We start from the raw sequence: 24,416 nt of genomic DNA, 5'->3' as shown, positions 1-24,416 counted from the left end.
GGTACAGTGCGTATGTCAAGTGTAGTGATACAAAATGTTTCTTTTAGCACAAGGATGCAAAGACAAGTACAGTCTATCCTCCAGTGGCTCATGCAGTTTGGCAAGCTGCAGGTAATGAATGGGAAACATGAATATTTCTTTACAATGCAAGAAATGTGTGAAAGGACACGAAGAGTCAGCATGAACAGAATCAGAAAAAGTGAAATACATGCATGGAAATTCAATAGAAAACAGCACTCTCGAGATTAGACAAGTTTACAATAATTTGACAACAACAACAAAGTAGGTTGCAAATGAAATTAACTTTGACCGTTGACTTTCCACCATGCAATGGTAATTGTAAATAGTCTTAGCCAATTACATGTTTTATCGCTAATGTTAGTTATTTGTGTTTCCCCGTGTTGTCATAGTTGTTATGTCTATCACTTGCAATGTTGTTGTACCCTTTGTTTTACATAGTGAGAACCCTCCTGAATCCTCATTACAGTCAGACACTTGTTGTGTCTAAATTAACAGGCTGGGTCCTTTGCAGGCTGAATTTGTCAGACACTAGGGTTGGGCGCAAGGTTCTTTTAGTTAACAAAAACGAAAAAACGAAAACTAAAATTCAAAAAACTGAAACTACATTTTATTTTTACAATACTAACTAAAACTAACTATAATTATCGCGAAAATGTCCTTAGTTTTAGTCTTTGGTAATTAATTTACTACATGAGCCTTTGGGGATGATTTTAAATGTGATTTTAAGTATATCTATTTCAATATTATCCGAAATAAAGGCATTTGAAAGTGTGTCACACTGAAGTGATGTTTTCATTTTACGATAAGGGGTCGAATACTGCTTTTTTTTTTAAAACACTAAAACTAACAAAAAAAAAACTAACAGAACCACCCTGAAAACTAATTAAAACTAACAACATTTTAATAACAAAACTCAAAAGAAAATAAAAATTAACTGTAATGAAAATTCCAAAACTATAATAACCCTGGTTGGTCGGTATTCAAATTTTGTCTCCACATCTCCACATTTCTCCGGGGTATACGGTAATACCGTTGCTAATTTTAGACTCTTTTTTTTTTTAAGACTTATCTTGCGTTGAAACAGCCAATATGTCTAGAAATTAATGGTCACAGATCTGTTCACTGTGTGCTCCGGTTGCGTTTGTAATAATTTTTTGTGTGCATTTGAATGACGTGCATGCGCTCCTTTTACGTCGTGGAGCCAAGCATTACCGTAGCTTTAACTGTTCCCCGCAGACCCGCACAAACTTCTAGCTGTCCTCCACACTTACAAACTGTTTTTCGGTTGATGTGTGTCCATGGATGAAAAACTAAATCACTTACTGACTTTTTGCATAAATAAAAGCGCTTTGTGGTGCGTTTCTGGAGGTCATATGGACTTAATAGTAGTAATAGTTAATAGTAATAGTAGTTGGTAAACAAATTGTGGACTTGGCAACAAACTTATCTCTTTGCAGCAGTGAGCGGGGGCTATTGTTCCTCAGATACTGTAAGTCCGGAGATATGAAGTATATTCCATCTCACACCATTAAAGTCCTCATGCAGATTTTGCATACAGGCCTCATCGACCTTTGCTGCCAAATTGTAGCAGTTGCATTTTTTATTTTCTTTTTAGGGGACCGCTTAACCGAGCTGTGCCAACTGGTCATTTTGAATCGCTCCGACTTATGTTAGTCATGTGACTGTCACATGACTAACAGCTTACTTCTAATTTTAAACTGTTATAGTACTATTATTTGTTATAGTATTACTTTTTTCTTTAAATGACGATATTGAAAGTGACACCGTTGCCATTTTTGGACACCCCGGGTTACTGTATTACCGCTCAACCCTATCGGACACATGACGCCATTTCCAGGGTGACTTGCCCGCACGCAGTGTCCAAATTCACACAGTCTTCAAATCCAGCCATCAAATCTGACCTTTGTTTCCATGGAGACGGGCCCTGAGCCAACTTCAGCAAACGCATGTGTTCCGTGTTGCTGGTGTTCTCGTCTCTAAAATCTGGTTTTGGGCTAAATAATGACAACCACCAGGCAATTATGAAGGCAGGAGGGGGCGAGGGCATGCAGTGAGTGTACGTCTCTGCCAGTCAGAGAGAGACAGGAGGAGGAGAAAACAAAAAGAGAAGAAGAGAGTTGAAGAGTTGAAGTATTCGTTTTTCTGAATGGCAATTTGAAATAAAACAAGGTATTTTATCCTGGACCTGGTGAGTAGTTCATAATGTTTGTTTTGTTTGCTGCTGCTGTTGCACTTAAATTACTACTCACCATTTGTGTTATTTGATTGGTATTTTTGATTGTTGGTTGAAGTTTTAATAGTGTTGATTATTTATTGTTTGTAGCCTTTTTAACTTTCAATAAAATGAACAAAAATCATTTTATTTGCTTGATAATTGTTGCTATTTGCAGTCAGTAGAGTGCAATACTTAGATCACCAAGTCAGTCATCAAAATGTATGCTAAATTTGTCGTTAACATTTAAAAGAAAAGCTAAATTTAAAAGAACTCATCTTTTCACTGAGTCGATCCAAATGACCCGGATCACCCAAAAGAGCCGAACATCCCGTCACTACTAAGGTAGGAAAGGTGATGCGTGGGGAAAAACTAATCTGGTGTCTTTAGTATGTAATGTGATCTGTTTAGCTACACTGTGTAGACTTGCATGACTTCAAAGTGACTTTTGCGATGTCTGTTGCTGTAAGTGCTCGTTGCTCAATAAAGCTTCTTTTTTTTAAAAAAGGAAGAAAAAAGGAAACGATACACTGCTGTATGTAGTAGTTTAGCCCGGACACCCTTTTGCATTTGGTATGTTCCATCTCCCTCACTCCCTGCATGAGCAGATCGTTCACTTTTGGAGGGAGCAAACAATTAACTTGTAAGTGGCTCGTTAAGCTCTGAAAACGTTAAACTCTGAAACAAGCAAAAAAGAAAAAAAGAGGACATATGCTCACTGAACATGCATGATTTAGCGCCATGGCATAAGTTTGAACACAACAAGTCACGACAGGCAGAGCGAACACCAGTGAGGGAGGGAGGGACGGACGACTTAGGTTGGGGGGTGGTAGGAGAACTTGAGAACTCGCCACCAAGTTGACTCTCCGTGCTCTCATGTTTGTCTGTCCTCAGTGAGGGACACTTTTCTTGTATATAAGCAATGTGTCGCGGGAAGCCCTCCCACACAGTCAGTCAGATTTTGGGCCTTGGTCCACACACAAGGCGCACCTCACTATTAGGCGTATCGTCGATTTTTGAGAAAATTTAAGACTTTAAATTGTGCCTTATAGTTGTGAAAATACAGTACTTTTTCAGGAAGAGGGGAAAGCAGTGCCGGCCCTAGATGATTTGGTGCCCTAGGCGAAAGTGTAGATTGTATCCCCCCCCAAACAACTACAAGTAATACAAATAAATAGCATAAGTACAGTGCAATACTGTTTAGTGTAATTTGCGCTGACATTATTAACTACAAAATGTTTTCAAACTTTTTACAATACATTTGTGTAAGATACATATAAAATGTAAAAATAATAATAATAATTAGGTCAATGACGGATGCCCATTTTGTTAACAATTAACGGGAAACTTTTACGAAAATTAACGCTATTTTGATGTTAATTTTTATAGACAATTCTGATTGACTGACATACATTTCTCTACCCTAGGCCCATTTTTCCTCCTCTTCCTTTCACCGCTTTCTTAATGCAGTACCTGGGGGCTTGGACCGAGCTATCCATCTATCAATAGCGCTAATACTCTGAGATGATGCGCGACCCCTCCCCCTACCTTTCACTGTAAACAGCAGTAGCAGGTCAGATTCAGGGTGCCAGGTCATGATCTCATTTATTTGAACTAGAAGTCATTAAAAAAATTATTATTATATAAAATATATATGCGGTATAATATAACATATATAGAAATAATGTAATGTAAAAACTGTAAAATAAATAAAATATGTATGCTCTATAACATTTTGTAGCATCCTCGGTTGAAATAAAGGTGGTCTCTCCAACTGATGGTTCACAACTTTTATTAAACCTTCCTTTGTGTGAACACACTGTAAGAGCTACAATACAAATCAACAAAAATTGCCATTAATAACTCAAACGGTATGTTTTGTGTATCCTTTTAACGTATTTAAGCCATATATTAGGGTGACCAAATTCCCATTTCCCAAAAAAGAGGACACTTGCCCTGGCCTTGAAATAGTGGTACAGTCGCAGTCGCAGTTACACAGTGTACTTCACCTCCTATTAGTCACGCAATGCCAACCGGACATTTTCATGAATTTATAAAACTGGACGCCCCAACAGGACGTATGAAAATGGTCATCCTACCATATACTATAAATGAATTGCCTTAAATTATTATATTTTATAGCCTTGACAATTTCTTGAGTACAATTTATATTGTAAATAAACATTTTAACCATGTCTGTGTCCTAAATACCTTAAAACAAAAATAAACCATACAGAAATACAGATTCTTAGTCAATAAAACAGAATCTTGAGCAATGGCATTGCTAAATATTTACCAAGGAGCGTTAGCACACTCCAGTGGACAAAAACGGTAACGTTTTACTATACAGTAAATTACACAAGGAACATGAAATATAGCAACATTAGTTAAACAATGAAACATTGCTCCAATACATACCTCGTTCCCTTCTCAGCCAGGTGCTAAAGAATCGTTCACTGAATTAGTTGTAAACTTCAGTTTTCTCTGATTTATTCTCTGCACTTGGAAGATGGCACTTCTAAGTATGTTGTTTACTTACGTCAGTTCCTACCAGTTTATAAAAACTTTTCCTGTATTCTTCAAAATAAAAGTATCAACTATATTATAATAGCACAATAAAACAACGCAATTCTGCAATACAAAAATGCAAAAACATAATAGAAGGGTCATTTACATATTTTATTTTAGAAAATCTGAGGGGGCCTTTGAATTTTTGTTTGGTGTTTAGATGTTTTTATAATTCACGGGTCAGAAATGACCCATAAGACAATCTTTGTACCCTACTGGTGTACTGCCCACATGGAAAAATAAACAAAAACAAAGTGTCACTTTTTCTGATGAAGGGGTCCATTTAGAAAATGTCATAAAATTTCAAGTTGGAAAACTGTAGTTTAAGGTATTTTTCTTCTTCAGCATAACATTGTAGTGGGTCACTTTTGACCCGCAAGACAACACAAGGGTTAAAATGGATATGACTCATTAGATTTGATGATTTTTATGCGTACTTGATGTTTCTTGCAGGCATGGCGAAATGTTTGAGGATGATAAGGTGCTCAAAAAAAATATATTATTCTGAATTATTAATTATGATGACAGAGCATTGTATTGTTTTGCGTCTGGAACAGGAGATTGATAAAACTTAAACACTATTTTCCTTTCCTTTTAAGCTCTTTTCAGTGAAATTGGTCTTGCTGGTAAAAAATTATTAGTATTTTTTTTTCTCAATTCCCTAACTAATTATTTAATTACAGTATTGAAATAATTGCACACAATCCCAAAAATAATTATATATTTTTATAGTATGCGTTTTTTGTCTTTAATTTGTAGTGCATGTCACCAAATTTTCATATGGCAAAAACACTTGGGTTTATAGGGTTATAGTTCTTAACATTAAGTTAGTAAATGTGTAACAATAGTGAAAATGAAAAACAAAAAAGAAAATTCACATTAACTTATGTTTATTATTCCCCAAAATAGCCTGTACGTCCATACTGCAGAATACACATGGGTGCGCCACTGCTGTCCCACTTCTACACTGGCGATCAGACTGAGCAGGGGCTCATTTGGAGTGTTGTTGAACCTCCTGAACCAGTATCAACAGCATAGATCGAGGTCCTGGGGCCTCATGTATACCTTTTCACTCTCACGTTCAGATGTATCAAGAGTGGAATGTGCGGTGCTTCACGGCAACTCCTTGGCTGGCGTACGCAAGTAAGTTTTTCTTGCTTTGGACCCGTTGGTGAGTTGTAGAGGTGATGCTGGGCAGTTGCGAGAGGTGGACTTTTCGGCAGGTGGTCGCTGTACTGTACTGACAAGGCGTGGCAGATTTAGGACTCAGGCGCAGAGATAGGAGTTTGCCGCCAAGGCAGATATTTATTAAACATAAAACTCCTCATTTAGAGGGAAAAACAAAGGCTATAAAATGTTAAACTAAAGGCGCTCCAAAAGAGAGGATGTCTGAACTACAAACAAAACTAAATCACTCCTAAACCAAAACTACACTGTGGCTATACAAATTTACAAACAAAAGTTCACACAGAAGACAGGACAACAAGGCTGAGGACTACGACTGTGACTGGCTAGAGTGACTCTGACGAAAACACTTTGGCACAAGACAGGGGAGACGCAGACCATTTAACACATGAGGGTAATGGGAAACAGGGGGACACAATCAGGAATCAAGGTTGACACTGACACCACATGAGAAAGGGCAAGTGACCTGAAACGAAAGGAGAATTTTCAAAATAAAATAGGAAATGACAAGACAGTAAAAGCCCAGACAAGACAACCTCACTGCGGTGTGACAAAAATAAGGTATTACTGGCTTGAAGTTGTGTTCCTAAAATCTAAAAGGCTATATTTGACATTGATTTTAACGTTGTTATTTTAATTAGGTTTTTTTTTTCTAAATACGAATATTTTCTAAAATATATTTGCCCATTTAAAAAAACAAAAACAACAACGTTAAAATCAATGTCAAATATAGCCGTTTAGATTTTAGGAACACAACTTCAAGCCAGTAATTTTACACATTAACCATGTATAAAATAAGATCTGTATCTGCCTCGTATTGCACTTGTTATGTTCCTAAATCCTAAGCGGCCATATTAGACATTTTGAGTTGATTTTTTTTTTCAGTGGTCGAAAGCGTTTTACAAAATGAATGAAGCAAAGTACTATTTATCTTTTTTGTTATTATGCATCCATCCATTTTCTTAACCACTTGTCCTCACAAGGGTCGCGGGGGGCACTGGAGCCTATGCCAGCATACTTCAGGCAGTAACCCTGAACTGGTTGCCAGTATTTAAATGTGTGCGTGCGTGTGTGAGCAGCATTCAAGGAAGTGAGTGAGAAAGTGTGTGTGACTTTAAGGGACTATTCTTTGTTATTACATAAACAGGGTCAATTGTGTGGTTGTTATGGGATTTTTCTAGTTAGTGTTTAGTGTATACCTGTTACGTACGTGTGTGTGTGTGTGTGTGTGTGCGCGCTTGTATGTGCCCGCAGAAGATAGGGAAGTAGAGAAAGAATTGTTGAATTGGATGAGAACTGCGAAAAAAGGTGGGGGGCTGAACTGGCGGATTGTCTCCAAGGGGGAGGGAGAGAGAGAGTGGATGAGAAGTGTTGTGAGAATGGAAATTTTATTTTATTTTTTTCTTCTTCAATGTCTTCATCTGTGTGTTTGGTGATGTTTATGAGTGAAATGGAAAAAGGCTTGTGTTCTAGTGGTGTCTGTTAAAAAAAAAATTGTTGGATTGTCTCTGAGAGGAGAAATGAGAGCTTGTTGTGAAGGGGGATGGAATTTTTTCATTGTCTCCAAATGAGGGTGAGTGTGAGAGATAAGAATGTTGTGATAATGGCGCTGAGGTCTCGCCTTTCGAATGGGAAAGTGGAAAAACAGGTTTTCCATATCGTGTCAGGCACCCCGCTGATAGATCTGTCTACTATTGAAATGAGTGTGTGTGTATGCAGAACTTTTCTCTCATGCAATCTGGTGGTGCCAATTGGCTTCAAGCAGTGCATAAAGCTGTTAAGGAACAGAATAGCAGGTGATATCCTTTTTTTTTTTTTACACAATTATGTCCGCTTTTATAGTTGAATGAGAAAAAAATTGTTTATTTTATTTTATTTTTTATTGTTGATTATTTTTTCCCTCTTTCCTCCCTGATAAATAGGCTCTTAGGCGAGAAATTTATTTAACCTTTGTCTCCCCTTCTTGAGTATGTCATTCCAGATCTGGTGTCCGCTCAGCCATTTTGAGGGGCATTCCCGAGACTTAGGCACAATCCGTGGAAGGATCTTCCCGATGCTGACGTTGACCGGTGATTGTCACATCTTAAACATAATTTGAAGAGACATGCTAATGAAAAAGAGTCTAAGGTAGACAAATACGAAAGTACAGAAACACTACTTGCTATGGTGCAGTTGAAAATTTTGAAAAAGCAGGAAGTAAACACTCTTGCTGTGATCTCATCGGCCTCTGTCGATTCCGAGTGCATAATGTATCAAGCAGGTACATTCATTGGTCAAGGTGCGCCCCTGGTTGGCCCAACATGTGCTGAACGGCCTGGTCATTGGGCCCACGATTGCAGACAGCAACCTCCAGTGTCTGGGTGGTGAAAAAGAGGCCAGCAAACTGCACATGTCTACAATCAAGGAGAGAAAAGCAACCGCAGCAGCAACAAGGATATTCCCTGAATCCACATGCTCAGTGACTGTTCACAGACTCTTTTGCGTTTTGCATTCTTTTGTGGTTGCACATAACTGTCCAGTCAATCTTTTGGGCAGAGATCTCCACTCATCGAATGCAGCTCTGATGGACTTGTCCTGGAATTTCCGGATTGATAACACCTACACCTCCCAGTGCCCACTTGTTGAACATTGCTCTGTGACATGCACCACTGCCGACATCTACTGGGCAGGAATGGATATTGATTCCAGTTGTTGGCTCAGAGCTGAGCACTTCTGAGCTCTCTGGTCACCTTGGATTCGTCACCTCAGATCTTATGATATGGTAACTGATTGTATGCATTGCACTCTGTACTATGTCAGATCAGGGGATGAGATCTATAGCAAGGCATTTCAGGAAATTGAAAACAACATATGGGAATTTGAAATAGGATAATTGGTACAATTTATTTCAATCTTAATTACTCTATTTCCCGTCACTTGATGCTTATTGGGTTTAGTCTACTAAATTTTTACCCACTTTTGTTTTGGTGCACCAGCTTCTGGATTGGCACCATGGAAGTGAAACAACCAACAGCGATTTTGCTGGTTACTTTTTGATTTTTCCCCACATAACTGTGATCCATGAATCCCACTGATGTTGGTCTCTGTAACGTCTCACCTATATGTTCCCCACTACTCTGTAGAAGAGGTGGGGATGATTAGCATTTCAGGAACAATTGACGGTTTGACGGCTTCCACATTTCATGACCGATTCCAGTGGTTTAAATTTCAAACTGTTCAGCTCATTACCAAAGAGTCAGCAGTCCCATTCAAAATTTCCGCGGGAATTTTTCTAGTTATGGGACTGCTTGCGGAGCAAGCAGGCACATATTAGTATTCTACCTAGGACAGTGGTTTATTTTTGTCGTTATTATGGGACTGCTTTGCGAAGCAAGCAGGCACATATTAGTATTCTACCTAGGACAGTGGTTTATTATGGGACTGCTTTGCGAAGCAAGCAGGCACATATTAGTATTCTACCTAGGACAGTGGTTTATTTTTCTTGTTATGGGACTGCTTTGCGAAGCAAGCAGGCACATATTAGTATTCTACCTAGGACAGTGGTTTATTTTTGTTGTTATTATGGGACTGCTTGCGGAGCAGCTGCTGCTCCGCGCTTCGCAAGCAGGCACATATTGTTATTCTACCTAGGACAGTGGTTTATTTTTCTTGTTATGGGACTGCTTTGCGAAGCAAGCAGGCACATATTGTTATTCTACCTAGGACAGTGGTTTATTTTTCTTGTTGTTATTATTATATATTATTCCACGATTTTTCCGCTAAAATGCGGCCCGTACCGTACATCGCACCGGCACAAATGAGGTATCAAACGATGCGGCTCGATCTGACTCGCTGCGCTATTATTTTTCTAAGAATTCCCAGTTACCTTGGCGACGCTATTCCCAAAAAACTCCCAAATTAACTCCCCATTGGGAATGAATGGGAAAAAATCACACTTCAAGCACCTTTTTCCAAGACACGCTGCGCGCGTATACGTTATCCGACCGATACGAATTTTAGCTCATTTTGTAGGAATTTGTCCCATCTTTAGCTCAGTGTCGAAATCTTTTTTAAGGAATGAAAGCCCCCCCCCCTGTTCGGGTTCAAAGACAGTGGCTGAATTAGCTTTCTCACACACTCTGTTGGCTAATTAGCCATCCAGTGCCGGGAACCAAATAATGTATTAGAAAAAATTTCACTTCAACTCGTCACCACTGCCACAATCTTTTGTCACTAGACGTCAAATTCTCACATTTTGTAGTCACGAGTGTCTTCTTTCAGACAAACTAACTTTTATTTGGTTAAGGTGTCATTTAGTACCTTTATTTTCCCTTTAAGCGAGTAGAAGTTGGACTCTCTCGCCTATCTCTCCCATGTTAATTTGGGCGACTTCTTCCTCTTCATTTCGAATAAATCATAAGTTTTCAACCTGCTCTCATTTGGTCATTTTTTATCCGATTAAGAAAATGAGAACATGCTCGTGTTCCCCAAACCCTTGCCGTTCTAACGAGCCCTTTCTTGAATCTGTATCTTCAACCGTTAAGTCGTGAGAGGCTTTTGTACAAGGGGTGCTTCTCTCATGCGATCTCAATGCAATGTGGGTGCGTGACGTCACTTCAACTCGTCACCATGGCAACGATCTTTTGTCACTAGACGTCAAATTCTCACATTTTGTAGTCACGAGTGTCTTCTTTCAGACAAACTAACTTTTATTTGGCTAAGGTGTCATTTAGTACCTTTATTTTCACCTTAAGCAAGAGAAGTCGGACTAATTCGCCTGTCTTGTACATGTTAATTTCAGGCGCCTTCCTCTCTCCATTTCTGATAAATCATAAGTTTTCAACCTGCTCTCATTTGGTCATTTTTTATCCGATTAAGAAAATGAGAACATGCTCGTGTTCCCCAAACCCTTGCCGTTCTAACGAGCCATTTCTTGAATCTGTATCTTCAACCGTTAAGTCGTGAGAGGCTTTTGTACAAGGGCTGCTTCTCTCATGCGATCTCAATGCAATGTGGGGCGCGTGACGGCTCCAAGTCAAAAATGTATGTGCTCTTAAAGTGACAGTGACATATTTTTAGATTATGGTTAACTTCCACATTTCTTGACCGATTCCAGTCATTTAAATTTTAAACTGTTCAGCTCATTTACATTTTTTTAAATACATGTTCAGGGACAGTGAGATACTTTTAGTTGATGTTGATTATGGTTAACTTCCACATTTCTTGAGCGATTCCAGTGGTTTAAATTTTAAACTGTTCAGCTCATTACCAAAGAGTCAGCAGTCCCATTCAAAATTTCCGCGGGAATTTTTCTAGTTGTTAATATTATTATTATATATTATTCCACGATTTTTCCGCTAAAATGCGGCCCGTACCGTACATCGCACCGGCACAAATGAGGTATCAAACGATGCGGCTCGATCTGACTCGCTGCGCTATTATTTTTCTAAGAATTCCCAGTTACCTTGGCGACGCTATTCCCAAAAAACTCCCAAATTAACTCCCCATTGGGAATGAATGGGAAAAAAATCACACTTCAAGCACCTTTTTCCAAGACACGCTGCGCGCGCATACGTTATCCAACCGATACGAATTTTAGCTCATTTTGTAGGAATTTGTCCCATCTTTAGCTCAGTGTCGAAATCTTTTTTAAGGAATGAAAGCCCCCCCCCCCTGTTCGGGTTCAAAGACAGTGGCTGAATTAGCTTTCTCACACACTCTGTTGGCTAATTAGCCATCCAGTGCCGGGAACCAAATAATGTATTACAAAAAAATTCACTTCAACTCGTCACCACTGCCACAATCTTTTGTCACTAGACGTCAAATTCTCACATTTTGTAGTCACGAGTGTCTTCTTTCAGACAAACTAACTTTTATTTGGCTAAGGTGTCATTTAGTACCTTTATTTTCACCTTAAGCAAGAGAAGTCGGACTAATTCGCCTGTCTTTTACATGTTAATTTCAGGCGCCTTCCTCTCTCCATTTCTGATAAATCATAAGTTTTCAACCTGCTCTTATTTGGTCATTTTTTATCCGATTAAGAAAATGAGAACATGCTCGTGTTCCCCAAACCCTTGCCGTTCTAACGAGCCCTTTCTTGAATCTGTATCTTCAACCGTTAAGTCGCGAGAGGCTTTTGTTGAAGGGGTGCTTCTCTCATTCAATCTCAATGCAATGTGGGTGCGTGACGTCACTTCAACTCGTCACCATGGCAACGATCTTTTGTCACTAGACGTCAAATTCTCACATTTTGTAGTCACGAGTGTCTTCTTTCAGACAAACTAACTTTTATTTGGCTAAGGTGTCATTTAGTACCTTTATTTTCACCTTAAGCAAGAGAAGTCGGACTAATTCGCCTGTCTTGTACATGTTAATTTCAGGCGCCTTCCTCTCTCCATTTCTGATAAATCATAAGTTTTCAACCTGCTCTCATTTGGTCATTTTTTATCCGATTAAGAAAATGAGAACATGCTCGTGTTCCCCAAACCCTTGCCGTTCTAACGAGCCCTTTCTTGAATCTGTATCTTCAACCGTTAAGTCGCGAGAGGCTTTTGTTGAAGGGGTGCTTCTCTCATTCAATCTCAATGCAATGTGGGTGCGTGACGTCACTTCAACTCGTCACCATGACAACGATCTTTTGTCACTAGACGTCAAATTCTCACATTTTGTAGTCACGAGTGTCTTCTTTCAGACAAACTAACTTTTATTTGGCTAAGGTGTCATTTAGTACCTTTATTTTCACCTTAAGCAAGAGAAGTCGGACTAATTCGCCTGTCTTGTACATGTTAATTTCAGGCGCCTTCCTCTCTCCATTTCTGATAAATCATAAGTTTTCAACCTGCTCTCATTTGGTCATTTTTTATCCGATTAAGAAAATGAGAACATGCTCGTGTTCCCCAAACCCTTGCCGTTCTAACGAGCCATTTCTTGAATCTGTATCTTCAACCGTTAAGTCGTGAGAGGCTTTTGTACAAGGGGTGCTTCTCTCATGCGATCTCAATGGAATGTGGGGCGCGTGATGTCTCCAAGTCAAAAATGTATGTGCTCTTAAAGTGACAGTGACATATTTTTAGATTATGGTTAACTTCCACATTTCTTGACCGATTCCAGTCATTTAAATTTTAAAATGTTCAGCTCATTTACATTTTTTAAAATACATTTTCAGGGACAGTGAGATACTTTTAGTTGATGTTGATTATGGTTAACTTCCACATTTCTTGAGCGATTCCAGTGGTTTAAATTTTAAACTGTTCAGCTCATTACCAAAGAGTCAGCAGTCCCATTCAAAATTTCCGCGGGAATTTTTCTAGTTATGGGACTGCTTGCGAAGCAAGCAGGCACATATTGTTATTCTACCTAGGACAGTGGTTTATTTTTGTTGTTAATATTATTATTATATATTATTCCAGCGATTTTTCCGCTAAAATGCGGCCCGTACCGTACATCGCACCGGCACAAATGAGGTATCAAACGATGCGGCTCGATCTGACTCGCTGCGCTATTATTTTTCTAAGAATTCCCAGTTACCATGGCGACGCTATTCCCAAAAAACTCCCAAATTAACTCCCCATTGGGAATGAATGGGAAAAAAATCACACTTCAAGCACCTTTTTCCAAGACACGCTGCGCGCGCATACGTTATCCGACCGATACGAATTTTAGCTCATTTTGTAGGAATTTTTCCCATCTTTAGCTCAGTGTCAAAATCTTTTTTAAGGAATGAAAGCCCCCCCCCCTGTTCGGGTTCAAAGACAGTGGCTGAATTAGCTTTCTCACACACTCTGTTGGCTAATTAGCCATCCAGTGCCGGGAACCAAATAATGTATTTGAAAAAATTTCACTTCAACTCGTCACCATGGCCACTATCTTTTGTCACTAGACGTCAAATTCTCACATTTTGTAGTCACGAGTGTCTTCTTTCAGACAAACTAACTTTTATTTGGTTAAGGTGTCATTTAGTACCTTTATTTTCCCTTTAAGCGAAGAGATATTGGACTCTCTCGCCAATCTCTTCCATGTTAATTTGGGTGTTTTTTTCCTCTTCATTTCGGATAAATCATACATTTTCAACCTGCTCTCATTTGGTCATTTTTTATCCGATTAAGAAAATGAGAACATGCTCGTGTTCCCCAAACCCTTGCCGTTCTAACGAGCCCTTTCTTGAATCTGTATCTTGAAGAGTTAAGTCGTGAGAGGCTTTTGTTCCAGGGGTGCGTCTGTCATACAATCTCAATGGAATGCAACCAATCTTGATGATAGTTGGATCTAGTCTTCTCTCTTTTCCCTGATTGGTTCGTTTTCTGCTTGTCTGTGCTGTGGCCAATGAGAGACGCTTTAATGACACCAATTAGAAGTTTCTCGAGAACCTACTCCTCCCATTTCATCTCGTCTGAGGTAAGTTGCAAGGCAATTGTTTGTAGTCTGGTGAATAATGCTAAATAAGTGTGATTTTGCAAGTTTTCCCCATCCTAAACTACATCACGTTAATACTGGCGAAGTATTGAAACGTATTTGATGTGTTTGAACGTTATGTTGCTGTTTTAACAAGATTGGAAAAGTTAAGTGCTAGAGATGGTAGCCTACATGCTAGCTGCACCTGCTAGCGCTAGCAAAGAGCTAGCAGATGTTACATTAAAGTTTTAATGTGCAGTAAAAAAAAACTAAGAAAAGTTAGAGTAGGCTCTAAATCTCAATTGTGTACATCTCTCGTTGCTACAATATACAGTAAGGCTTTTGTCTCGTCTGTCGTCGACGTGGGGGGGGGGGGGGGTTGAGTGAGTGTCGACGGTGTAGCGAAGCGGCGCCAATGAGGGATTTCGGAAGTGTACGCTTTTAATGCTTCATACACATCTGAGATTAAGTACAAATTTGATGTTGAATCTTTACTTTTGACTTTGTCATGGCAAGTTTTTTTTCTTTGCTGTAGCAGCATGCCGCGGAAGGGGAAGCGTTCAGAGGCAGCCAAGCGCCAATGGAAGAAGCTGGACCTTGCTGCTATGGAACTGAGGCCAAACAGCGCACCCCAGCATGTACTTTACCTCTATTGAATTCTTTGTTAATGTGCAATACACAATATTTCAGGCTACAAATATAGAATCAGGCAGAAAAATTAGCTTAAAAGGCTTGTGTAAAAAGCAGTCTGTTTATGCAAGACACTCATTAGTAATGTTAAAAAATCCTTTATTAAAAATGGACTACCAACGTGTTTAAACACAAGCTTGTCTTCATCGGGGCACAGTTTTACGAATATAGAGTGTATGACATGTGATTTGTGCAGTGCTTTATCCATCCATCCATCCATTTTCTTGGCCGCTTTTCCTCACTAGGGTCGCGGGGGTGCTGGAGCCTATCCCAGCTGGCTTCGGGCAGTAGGCGGGGTACACCCTGAACTGGTTGCCAGCCAATCGCAGGGCACACAGAGACGAACAACCACACTCACATTCAGACCTAGGGACAATTTGGAGAGTTCAATTAACCTGCCATGCATGTTTTTGGAATGTGGGAGGAAACCGGAGTACCCGGTGAAAACCCACGCAAGCACGGGGAGAACATGCAAACTCCACCCAGGAAGGCCGAAGCCCGGACTCGATCTCACGTCCTCTGCACTGGGAGGCGGACGTGCTAACCAGTCAGCCACCGTGCTGCCCTGCAGTGCTTTATTCATGTCAAAATAATTCTGAATAGAATTTTGATGAAGTCTGTTTTCTACAAGATTTCAAATATTCTAAGAAGTTTTCAAACTACTGATGTCTAAAATAAACTCACTAACATTGATCAAAAACTTGTGAGATGCCTATCCTGGACACAGATATTTCACATGTTTTATTTAATAACTGCAGACATGGTCTATTGCATGACTGTGGGAGGAACAGTTGAAATGATAATGTCAAGCCAATAATTGTTTTAACACTTGACAGTAGTTGGAGTACATTACATTTATCAGTAGATGGTGCTGTTGTGAAGTTAGGCTGGTACAATCTGCTGCCTTTTAGCTCATGTATTTGATCAGAAAATTCTACCAAATTTGATCAATTGTGACTGTATTTCAGACACAAACAAAAGTATCAGTTAAGTCCTTGAATCTCTTTCGTGATTAATAATTTCATTAATAAACCTGGCCTGAATTAACATCACTTGTATGTAGAAAAGACCTGGTCAATTTTCATTGAAACTAACTTAAGCATTACAACCTATGTTTGCTTTTTACTCTGCATTAAGGTGACTGCACATGCCTACAATTGTAATGTCTATGTTTTAGGTGTCCTCTGTTGGTGCCAAGGCTCTGGTACCAGGTCAGTCATCATTTTATTTTAATTGCTTCTGCAGCAGTTTTACAATCGATTATTTTAGAAATTCCAATATTTTGCAGGTTCATATACACTCAAAGTGTAACTTGTACTGTGCTTTGTCAGCAATTTAAGTTGTGAGACTTGACATGGTATTCTGTGTGTGCATCATTTTAGGCAGAGGCACTGGCTGGCGCCACAGAGTTCGGGAATGGCCAGTTTCACCTGTGACTGGGCGGAGGCACAAACTGGTCATTCCATCACTGAACCAGGACAACAAGGTATGTTTTATAATAAACTGCCTGTAAAACAAATTAACCTTCATTTGTCTTTTTTTAAATTTTTTAAATACTTAAAAAAAAAAAAAATCAATTACTTCTTTTTTTTTTTCTTTAATAGTTTGTCCTGGTTGTTGGTGACTCCCACCTGCGAGCCTTTGCCGATGGGGTTGTGAAGATGCCGGAGGGACATTTCTCTTTTGGCGTGATGTCCACCCCGGGTGCCAGGGCCTCCGAGTTGCGTGCTGAGGTGCTGAATGCTGTTCTGCCTCGGTCACCCGAGGCGGTCTGCATTTTGGCTCCCAGCAACAACTTGGGCCGCCCCATCGCTGAGGCAGCGGCTGACTTTGGCCAGTTCTTGCGCACCGTCTGCAGCCGCTGGCCCAACGTAAATTCACACATTTCCTTCATATAGTTCATACATTTACATTTCAAGTATGTACTTGCATGATATGTCAAATATGTTCTGTTTAAAATACATTTCAGCCTTTTCCCGTAGTTAAGCAGTTGATGAATATTAATGAAAGTTCATCTTGCTCCAGATGTATATTTTACTTTTTTAAACTTTGTGCAGGTTGTTGTCCTGGACTTCCCCCCTCGTCTGACCGTCGAGCTGGCCCAGCAGGACCTTTTACGCCAGGAGTACCACCGGGTGGCAGCACTTATGGGTACGTTCCATGTTGAAAATTGTTTTCACACACAAAGTTCTACTTTTCTTTACGTCACCTCCTGATCTGATTGGTGTGTCTCAGCGGGACTCTTGAACTAATAATGTTTTTTTTCTTTGTTACTGTAGGTATTCGCTACCTATCTGTTGCTGGCCACTTCCCGCTGTCACAGCTTCACTTGTGGTGTAGAGACGGGGTAAGTACATTAGTTGTTGCAAAAAACAAACAAACATTTTATTAGTGCTCCTCCTATCAAAAGTATGTTTGCAGATATATAATATTTATTTCTGATCATGTCTGGAAGGTACACCTCAGTGACAGCGATGGGATGCCGGTGCTTGCGCGGTTGCTGTGGGATGCTGTCAACATGCGGATGGAGAGGACTGCTTTCTGATAAATCATAAGTTTTCAACCTGCTCTCATTTGGTCATTTTTTATCCGATTAAGAAAATGAGAACATGCTCGTGTTCCCCAAACCCTTGCCGTTCTAACGAGCCATTTCTTGAATCTGTATCTTCAACCGTTAAGTCGTGAGAGGCTTTTGTTCAAGGGGTGCTTCTCTCATGCAATCTCAATGGAATGTGGGGCGCGTGACGTCTCCAAGTCAAATGTGCGTGCGTGAATGTGCATGTTTCTTAAAGGGACAGTAAGATACTTTTAGTTGATGTTGATTATAGTTAACTTCCACATTTCTTGACCGATTCCAGTCGTTTAAATTTTAAACTGTTCAGCTCATTTACATTTTTTTAAATACATGTTCAGGGACAGTGAGATACTTTTAGTTGATGTTGATTATGGTTAACTTCCACATTTCTTGAGCGATTCCAGTGGTTTAAATTTTAAACTGTTCAGCTCATTACCAAAGAGTCAGCAGTCCCATTCAAAATTTCCGCGGGAATTTTTCTAGTTATTATATATTATTCCACGATTTTTCCGCTAAAATGCGGCCCGTACCGTACATCGCACCGGCACAAATGAGGTATCAAACGATGCGGCTCGATCTGACTCGCTGCGCTATTATTTTTCTAAGAATTCCCAGTTACCATGGCGACGCTATTCCCAAAAAACTCCCAAATTAACTCCCCATTGGGAATGAATGGGAAAAAAATCACACTTCAAGCACCTTTTTCCAAGACACGCTGCGCGCGCATACGTTATCCGACCGATTCGAATTTTAGCTCATTTTGTAGGAATTTTTCCCATCTTTAGCTCAGTGTCGAAATCTTTTTTAAGGAATGAAAGCCCCCCCCCCTGTTCGGGTTCAAAGACAGTGGCTGAATTAGCTTTCTCACACACTCTGTTGGCTAATTAGCCATCCAGTGCCGGGAACCAAATAATGTATTTGAAAAAATTTCACTTCAACTCGTCACCATGGCCACAATCTTTTGTCACTAGACGTCAAATTCTCACATTTTGTAGTCACGAGTGTCTTCTTTCAGACAAACTAACTTTTATTTGGTTAAGGTGTCATTTAGTACCTTTATTTTCCCTTTAAGCTCGGACAAGTCGGACCAACTCGCCTATCTCTGCCATGTTAATTTCAGGCGCCTTCCTCTCTCCATTTCTGATAAATCATAAGTTTTCAACCTGCTCTCATTTGGTCATTTATTATCCGATTAAGAAAATGAGAACATGCTCGTGTTCCCCAAACCCTTGCCGTTCTAACAAGCCATTTCTTGAATCTGTATCTTGAAGAGTTAAGTCGTGAGAGGCTTTTGTTCCAGGGGTGCGTCTGTCATACAATCTCAATGGAATGCAACCAATCTTGATGATAGTTGGATCTAGTCTTCTCTCTTTTCCCTGATTGGTTCGTTTTCTGCTTGTCTGTGCTGTGGCCAATGAGAGACGCTTTAATGACACCAATTAGAAGTTTCTCGAGAACCTACTCCTCCCATTTCATCTCGTCTGAGGTAAGTTGCAAGGCAATTGTTTGTAGTCTGGTGAATAATGCTAAATAAGTGTGATTTTGCAAGTTTTCCCCATCCTAAACTACATCACGTTAATACTGACGATGTATTGAAACGTATTTGATGTGTTTGAACGTTATGTTGCTGTTTTAACAAGATTGGAAAAGTTAAGTGCTAGAGATGGTAGCCTACATGCTAGCTGCACCTGCTAGCGCTAGCAAAGAGCTAGCAGATGTTACATTAAAGTTTTAATGTGCAGTAAAAAAAAACTAAGAAAAGTTTGAGTAGGCTCTAAATCTCAATTGTGTACATCTCTCGTTGCTACAATATACAGTAAGGCTTTTGTCTCGTCTGTCGTCGACGTGGGGGGGTTTGAGTGGCGTGTCGACGGTGTAGCGAAGCGGCGCCAATGAGGGATTTCGGAAGTGTACGCTTTTAATGCTTCATACACATCTGAGATTAAGTACAAATTTGATGTTGAATCTTTACTTTTGACTTTGTCATGGCAAGTTTTTTTTCTTTGCTGTAGCAGCATGCCGCGGAAGGGGAAGCGTTCAGAGGCAGCCAAGCGCCAATGGAAGAAGCTGGACCTTGCTGCTCTGGAACTGAGGCCAAACAGCGCACCCCAGCATGTTCTTTACCTCTATTGAATTCTTTGTTAATGTGCAATACACAATATTTCAGGCTACAAATATAGAATCAGGCAGAAAAATTAGCTTAAAAGGCTTGTGTAAAAAGCAGTCTGTTTATGCAAGACACTCATTAGTAATGTTAAAAAATCCTTTATTAAAAATGGACTACCAACGTGTTTAAACACAAGCTTGTCTTCATCGGGGCACAGTTTTACGAATATAGAGTGTATGACATGTGATTTGTGCAGTGCTTTATTCATGTCAAAATAATTCTGAATAGAATTTTGATGAAGTCTGTTTTCTACAAGATTTCAAATATTCTAAGAAGTTTTCAAACTACTGATGTCTAAAATAAACTCACTAACATTGATCAAAAACTTGTGAGATGCCTATCCTGGACACAGATATTTCACATGTTATATTTAATAACTGCAGACATGGTCTATTGCATGACTGTGGGAGGAACAGTTGAAATGATAATGTCAAGCCAATAATTGTTTTAACACTTGACAGTAGTTGGAGTACATTACATTTATCAGTAGATGGTGCTGTTGTGAAGTTAGGCTGGTACAATCTGCTGCCTTTTTGCTCATGTATTTGATCAGAAAATTCTACCAAATTTGATCAATTGTGACTGTATTTCAGACACAAACAAAAGTATCAGTTAAGTCCTTGAATCTCTTTCGTGATTAATAATTTCATTAATAAACCTGGCCTGAATTAACATCACTTGTATGTAGAAAAGACCTGGTCAATTTTCATTGAAACTAACTTAAGCATTACAACCTATGTTTGCTTTTTACTCTGCATTAAGGTGACTGCACATGCCTACAATTGTAATGTCTATGTTTTAGGTGTCCTCTGTTGGTGCCAAGGCTCTGGTACCAGGTCAGTCATCATTTTATTTTAATTGCTTCTGCAGCAGTTTTACAATCGATTATTTTAGAAATTCCAATATTTTGCAGGTTCATATACACTCAAAGTGTAACTTGTACTGTGCTTTGTCAGCAATTTAAGTTGTGAGACTTGACATGGTATTCATGGTGTGTGCATCATTTTAGGCAGAGGCACTGGCTGGCGCCACAGAGTTCGGGAATGGCCAGTTTCAACTGTGACTGGGCGGAGGCACAAACTGGTCATTCCATCACTGAACCAGGACAACAAGGTATGTTTTATAATAAACTGCCTGTAAAACAAATTAACCTTCATTTGTCTTTTTTTTTTAATCAATTACTTCTTTTTTTTTTTTCTTTAATAGTTTGTCCTGGTTGTTGGTGACTCCCACCTGCGAGCCATTGCCGATGGGGTTGTGAAGCTGCCGGAGGGACATTTCTCTTTTGGCGTGATGTCCACCCCGGGTGCCAGTGCCTCCGAGTTGCGTGCTGAGGTGCTGAATGCTGTTCTGCCTCGGTCACCCGAGGCGGTCTGCATTTTGGCTCCCAGCAACAACTTGGGCCGCCCCATCGCTGAGGCAGCGGCTGACTTTGGCCAGTTTTTGCGCACCGTCTGCAGCCGCTGGCCCAACGTAAGTTCACACATTTCCTTCATATAGTTCATACATTTACATTTCAAGTATGTACTTGCATGATATGTCAAATATGTTCTGTTTAAAATACATTTCAGCCTTTTCCCGTAGTTAAGCAGTTGATGAATATTAATGAAAGTTCATCTTGCTCCAGATGTATATTTTACTTTTTTAAACTTTGTGCAGGTTGTTGTCCTGGACTTCCCCCCTCGTCTGACCGTCGAGCTGGCCCAGCAGGACCTTTTACGCCAGGAGTACCACCGGGTGGCAGCAATTATGGGTACGTTCCATGTTGAAAATTGTTTTCACACACAAAGTTCTACTTTTCTTTACGTCACCTCCTGATCTGATTTTTGTGTCTCAGCGGGACTCTTGAACTAATAATGTTTTTTTTCTTTGTTACTGTAGGTATTCGCTACCTATCTGTTGCTGGCCACTTCCCGCTGTCACAGCTTCACTTGTGGTGTAGAGACGGGGTAAGTACATTAGTTGTTGCAAAAAACAAACAAACATTTTATTAGTGCTCCTCCTATCAAAAGTATGTTTGCAGATATATAATATTTATTTCTGATCATGTCTGGAAGGTACACCTCAGTGACAGCGATGGGATGCCGGTGCTTGCGCGGTTGCTGTGGGATGCTGTCAACATGCGGATGGAGAGGACTGCTTTCTGATAAATCATAAGTTTTCAACCTGCTCTCATTTGGTCATTTTTTATCCGATTAAGAAAATGAGAACATGCTCGTGTTCCCCAAACCCTTGCCGTTCTAACGAGCCATTTCTTGAATCTGTATCTTCAACCGTTAAGTCGTGAGAGGCTTTTGTTCAAGGGGTGCTTCTCTCATGCAATCTCAATGGAATGTGGGGCGCGTGACGTCTCCAAGTCAAATGTGCGTGCGTGAATGTGCATGTTTCTTAAAGGGACAGTAAGATACTTTTAGTTGATGTTGATTATAGTTAACTTCCACATTTCTTGACCGATTCCAGTCGTTTAAATTTTAAACTGTTCAGCTCATTTACATTTTTTTTAAATACATGTTCAGGGACAGTGAGATACTTTTAGTTGATGTTGATTATGGTTAACTTCCACATTTCTTGAGCGATTCCAGTGGTTTAAATTTTAAACTGTTCAGCTCATTACCAAAGAGTCAGCAGTCCCATTCAAAATTTCCGCGGGAATTTTTCTAGTTATAGCAAATATTCTTATATTATCTTCCACCGATTCTTCCGCAAGAATGCGGCCCGTACCGTAGATCGCACCGGGACAAATGAGGTATCAAACGATGCGGCTCGATCGGACTCGGTGCGGCATTATTTTTCTAGGAATTCCCACTTACCATAGCGACGCAATACCCCAAAAACTACCCAAAAAAGTGCCATAGGAATGAATGGGAAATGGAAAGAAAAAATCACACATCAAGCACCTTTTTCCAAACATGCTGCGCACGCATACGTTATCCGACCGATACGAATTTTAGCTCATTTTGTAGGAATTTTTCCCATCTTTAGCTCAGTGTCGAAATCTTTTTTAAGGAATGAAAGCTCTCCCCCCTGTGCGGGTTCAAAGACAGTGAGTGATAGAGCATTTTAACACACTCTGTTTAGAGTGGCGGGAACAAAGAAAAGTTTACTTCTATTTGGAAAAGTTTCACTTCAACTCGTCACCATGGCCACAATCTTTGCTCACTAGACATCAAATTATCACATTTTGTAGTCACGAGTGTCTTCTTTCAGACAAACTAACTTTTATTTGGCTAAGTTGTCATTTAGTACCTTTATTTTCACCTTAAGCAAGAGAAGTGGGACTAATTCGCCTGTCTTTTACATGTTAATTTCAGGCGCCTTCCTCTCTCGTTGCCCAGGGACTGACAAGTTTGAAAACAAATTGTATGTATGATCCGGGCGATGAACTTGCTCACTGAACTTGCTCAATTGGCTTTTCGAGCCAGAGGAATGGATGGCGTCCATTACGCAATGTTTTTTTCTACAGTGGACAATCATGGAATCAAAGCCAAAATAAGTATCTGTATCAAAACCTAACTACTGTACAAAGTGGATTTCCACAACAGTCATCTGGCGGCAATGGGTCAGCTAAATCTTAGTACAAATCCAGAAAGAGTGCAACATGTTTGATGTTCTTTTAACATTCAGAGATTCTCTGACTGAGCAGAGCAACAAAAAAATTCCGTTAACTCATTCTATCCCACTCCACGGAAATCTTTAGTAAAAGGCGAAAGATTTGTACGCTTTGAAGAGAAATGTGAGCTGTTTTGGAGTCTGCTACGGAGAAACAAATAGCCTCTAACAGATAACCCTGACAGTCAAGGTGTCACTTTGTGTTGAATGATAGAAGTCACAGACCAAATTCAACATCAGCGTTGCCCAGGACCTGACAAGTTTGAAAACAAATTGTATGTATGATCCGGGCGATGAACTTGCTCAATTGGCTTTTCGAGCCAGAGGAATGGATGGCGTCCATTACGCAATGTTTTTTTCTACAGTGGACAATCATGGAATCAAAGCCAAAATAACTATCTCGATCAAAACCTAACTACTGTACAAAGTGGATTTCCACAACAGTCATTTGGCAATGGGTCAGCTTAATCTTACTACTTCTTCAGAAAGAATGCAACATGATTGATTTTTTTTTAACATTCAGAGATGCTCTGACTGAGCAGAGCAACAAAAAATTGCCATTAACTCATTCTATCCCACTCCACGGAAATCTTTAGTAAAAGGCGAAAGATTTGTACGCTTTGAAGAGAAATGTGAGCTGTTTTGGAGTCTGCTACGGAAAAACAAATAGCCTTTAACCGATACCCCTGACAATCAAGGTGTCACTTTGGATTGAATGCTAGAAGGCACAGACCAAATTCGACATCAGCGTTGCCCAGGGACTGACAAGTTTGAAAACAAATTGTATGTATGATCCGGGCGATGAACTTGCTCAATTGGCTTTTCGAGCCAGAGGAATGGATGGCCGTCCATTACGCAATGTTTTTTTCTACAGTGGACAATCATGGAATCTAAGCCAAAATAAGTATCTCTATCAAAACTGAAGGTATTATTTGATTATTATATTAAGTGTAATCTTTGCGTGTTCAAAAATAATTGAAAAATGAGATCTGATGAAG

General features: G+C 39.8%; 2 protein-coding genes and 2 non-coding genes across 16 annotated transcripts; 2 read left to right on the top strand and 2 right to left on the bottom strand.

Moving 5' to 3' along the window:
* Positions 1-2,158: 2,158 nt before the first annotated feature.
* On the top strand, positions 2,159-17,635 carry LOC144058696 (uncharacterized). 9 transcript variants are annotated; one of them, XM_077577071.1, is made up of 10 exons: positions 6,891-7,315; positions 7,727-8,076; positions 8,347-8,768; positions 14,913-15,015; positions 16,245-16,278; positions 16,450-16,553; positions 16,672-16,938; positions 17,125-17,218; positions 17,347-17,414; positions 17,523-17,635. In XM_077577071.1, exons 3-10 carry the CDS (start codon positions 8,761-8,763, stop codon positions 17,610-17,612), a joined length of 768 nt encoding a protein of 255 aa, XP_077433197.1. In that variant the 5' UTR covers positions 6,891-7,315; positions 7,727-8,076; positions 8,347-8,760; the 3' UTR covers positions 17,613-17,635. The 9 variants fall into 9 exon arrangements, with proteins under 9 accessions (XP_077433204.1, XP_077433197.1, XP_077433196.1 ...); XM_077577070.1 differs by lacking the exon at positions 6,891-7,315 and having other exon boundaries at positions 7,372-8,076; XM_077577078.1 differs by lacking the exons at positions 6,891-7,315; positions 7,727-8,076; positions 8,347-8,768; positions 14,913-15,015 and adding exons at positions 2,159-2,230; positions 5,908-5,965.
* Positions 17,636-18,752: 1,117 nt separating this feature from the next.
* LOC144059157 (uncharacterized) lies at positions 18,753-21,979 on the top strand. Of its 5 annotated transcripts, none has more exons than XM_077578068.1 (8): positions 18,753-19,128; positions 19,658-19,753; positions 20,612-20,645; positions 20,819-20,922; positions 21,016-21,282; positions 21,469-21,562; positions 21,691-21,758; positions 21,867-21,979. In XM_077578068.1, exons 1-8 carry the CDS (start codon positions 19,057-19,059, stop codon positions 21,954-21,956), a joined length of 825 nt encoding a protein of 274 aa, XP_077434194.1. In that variant the 5' UTR covers positions 18,753-19,056; the 3' UTR covers positions 21,957-21,979. The 5 variants fall into 5 exon arrangements, with proteins under 5 accessions (XP_077434194.1, XP_077434197.1, XP_077434193.1 ...); XM_077578071.1 differs by having other exon boundaries at positions 19,658-19,757; XM_077578067.1 differs by having other exon boundaries at positions 19,655-19,753.
* Positions 21,980-23,436: 1,457 nt separating this feature from the next.
* Positions 23,437-23,549, bottom strand: LOC144059812 (U5 spliceosomal RNA). Its single transcript, XR_013295803.1, has one exon. It is a non-coding gene; the product is annotated as a U5 spliceosomal RNA (small nuclear RNA).
* Positions 23,550-23,944: 395 nt separating this feature from the next.
* Positions 23,945-24,057, bottom strand: LOC144059794 (U5 spliceosomal RNA). The gene has a single exon (XR_013295785.1). It is a non-coding gene; the product is annotated as a U5 spliceosomal RNA (small nuclear RNA).
* Between the last annotated feature and the right edge of the window lie 359 nt (positions 24,058-24,416).

The sequence above is a fragment of the Vanacampus margaritifer genome, chromosome 10 (assembly GCF_051991255.1).
Source record: "Vanacampus margaritifer isolate UIUO_Vmar chromosome 10, RoL_Vmar_1.0, whole genome shotgun sequence".
Taxonomy (NCBI): domain Eukaryota; kingdom Metazoa; phylum Chordata; class Actinopteri; order Syngnathiformes; family Syngnathidae; genus Vanacampus; species Vanacampus margaritifer.
The sequence above is the reverse complement of the archived record's forward strand: the minus strand, read 5'-3'. Positions and strand labels throughout refer to the sequence as shown.

What these genes read in the sequence shown, in the direction of transcription:
- LOC144059157 (XM_077578067.1), top strand. Translation starts at nt 19,057, where the DNA reads ATGAGAGACGCTTTAATGACACCAATTAGAAGTTTCTCGAGAACCTAC. An exon ending in AGGCCAAACAGCGCACCCCA is followed by an intron (nt 19,754 to 20,611) that starts GCATGTTCTTTA and finishes TCTATGTTTTAG; the next exon opens with GTGTCCTCTGTTGGTGCCAA. An exon ending in ACTTGTGGTGTAGAGACGGG is followed by an intron (nt 21,759 to 21,866) that starts GTAAGTACATTA and finishes CATGTCTGGAAG; the next exon opens with GTACACCTCAGTGACAGCGA.
- LOC144058696 (XM_077577071.1), top strand. An exon ending in TGCCAAGGCTCTGGTACCAG is followed by an intron (nt 16,279 to 16,449) that starts GTCAGTCATCAT and finishes GCATCATTTTAG; the next exon opens with GCAGAGGCACTGGCTGGCGC. An exon ending in TCTGCAGCCGCTGGCCCAAC is followed by an intron (nt 16,939 to 17,124) that starts GTAAATTCACAC and finishes AACTTTGTGCAG; the next exon opens with GTTGTTGTCCTGGACTTCCC.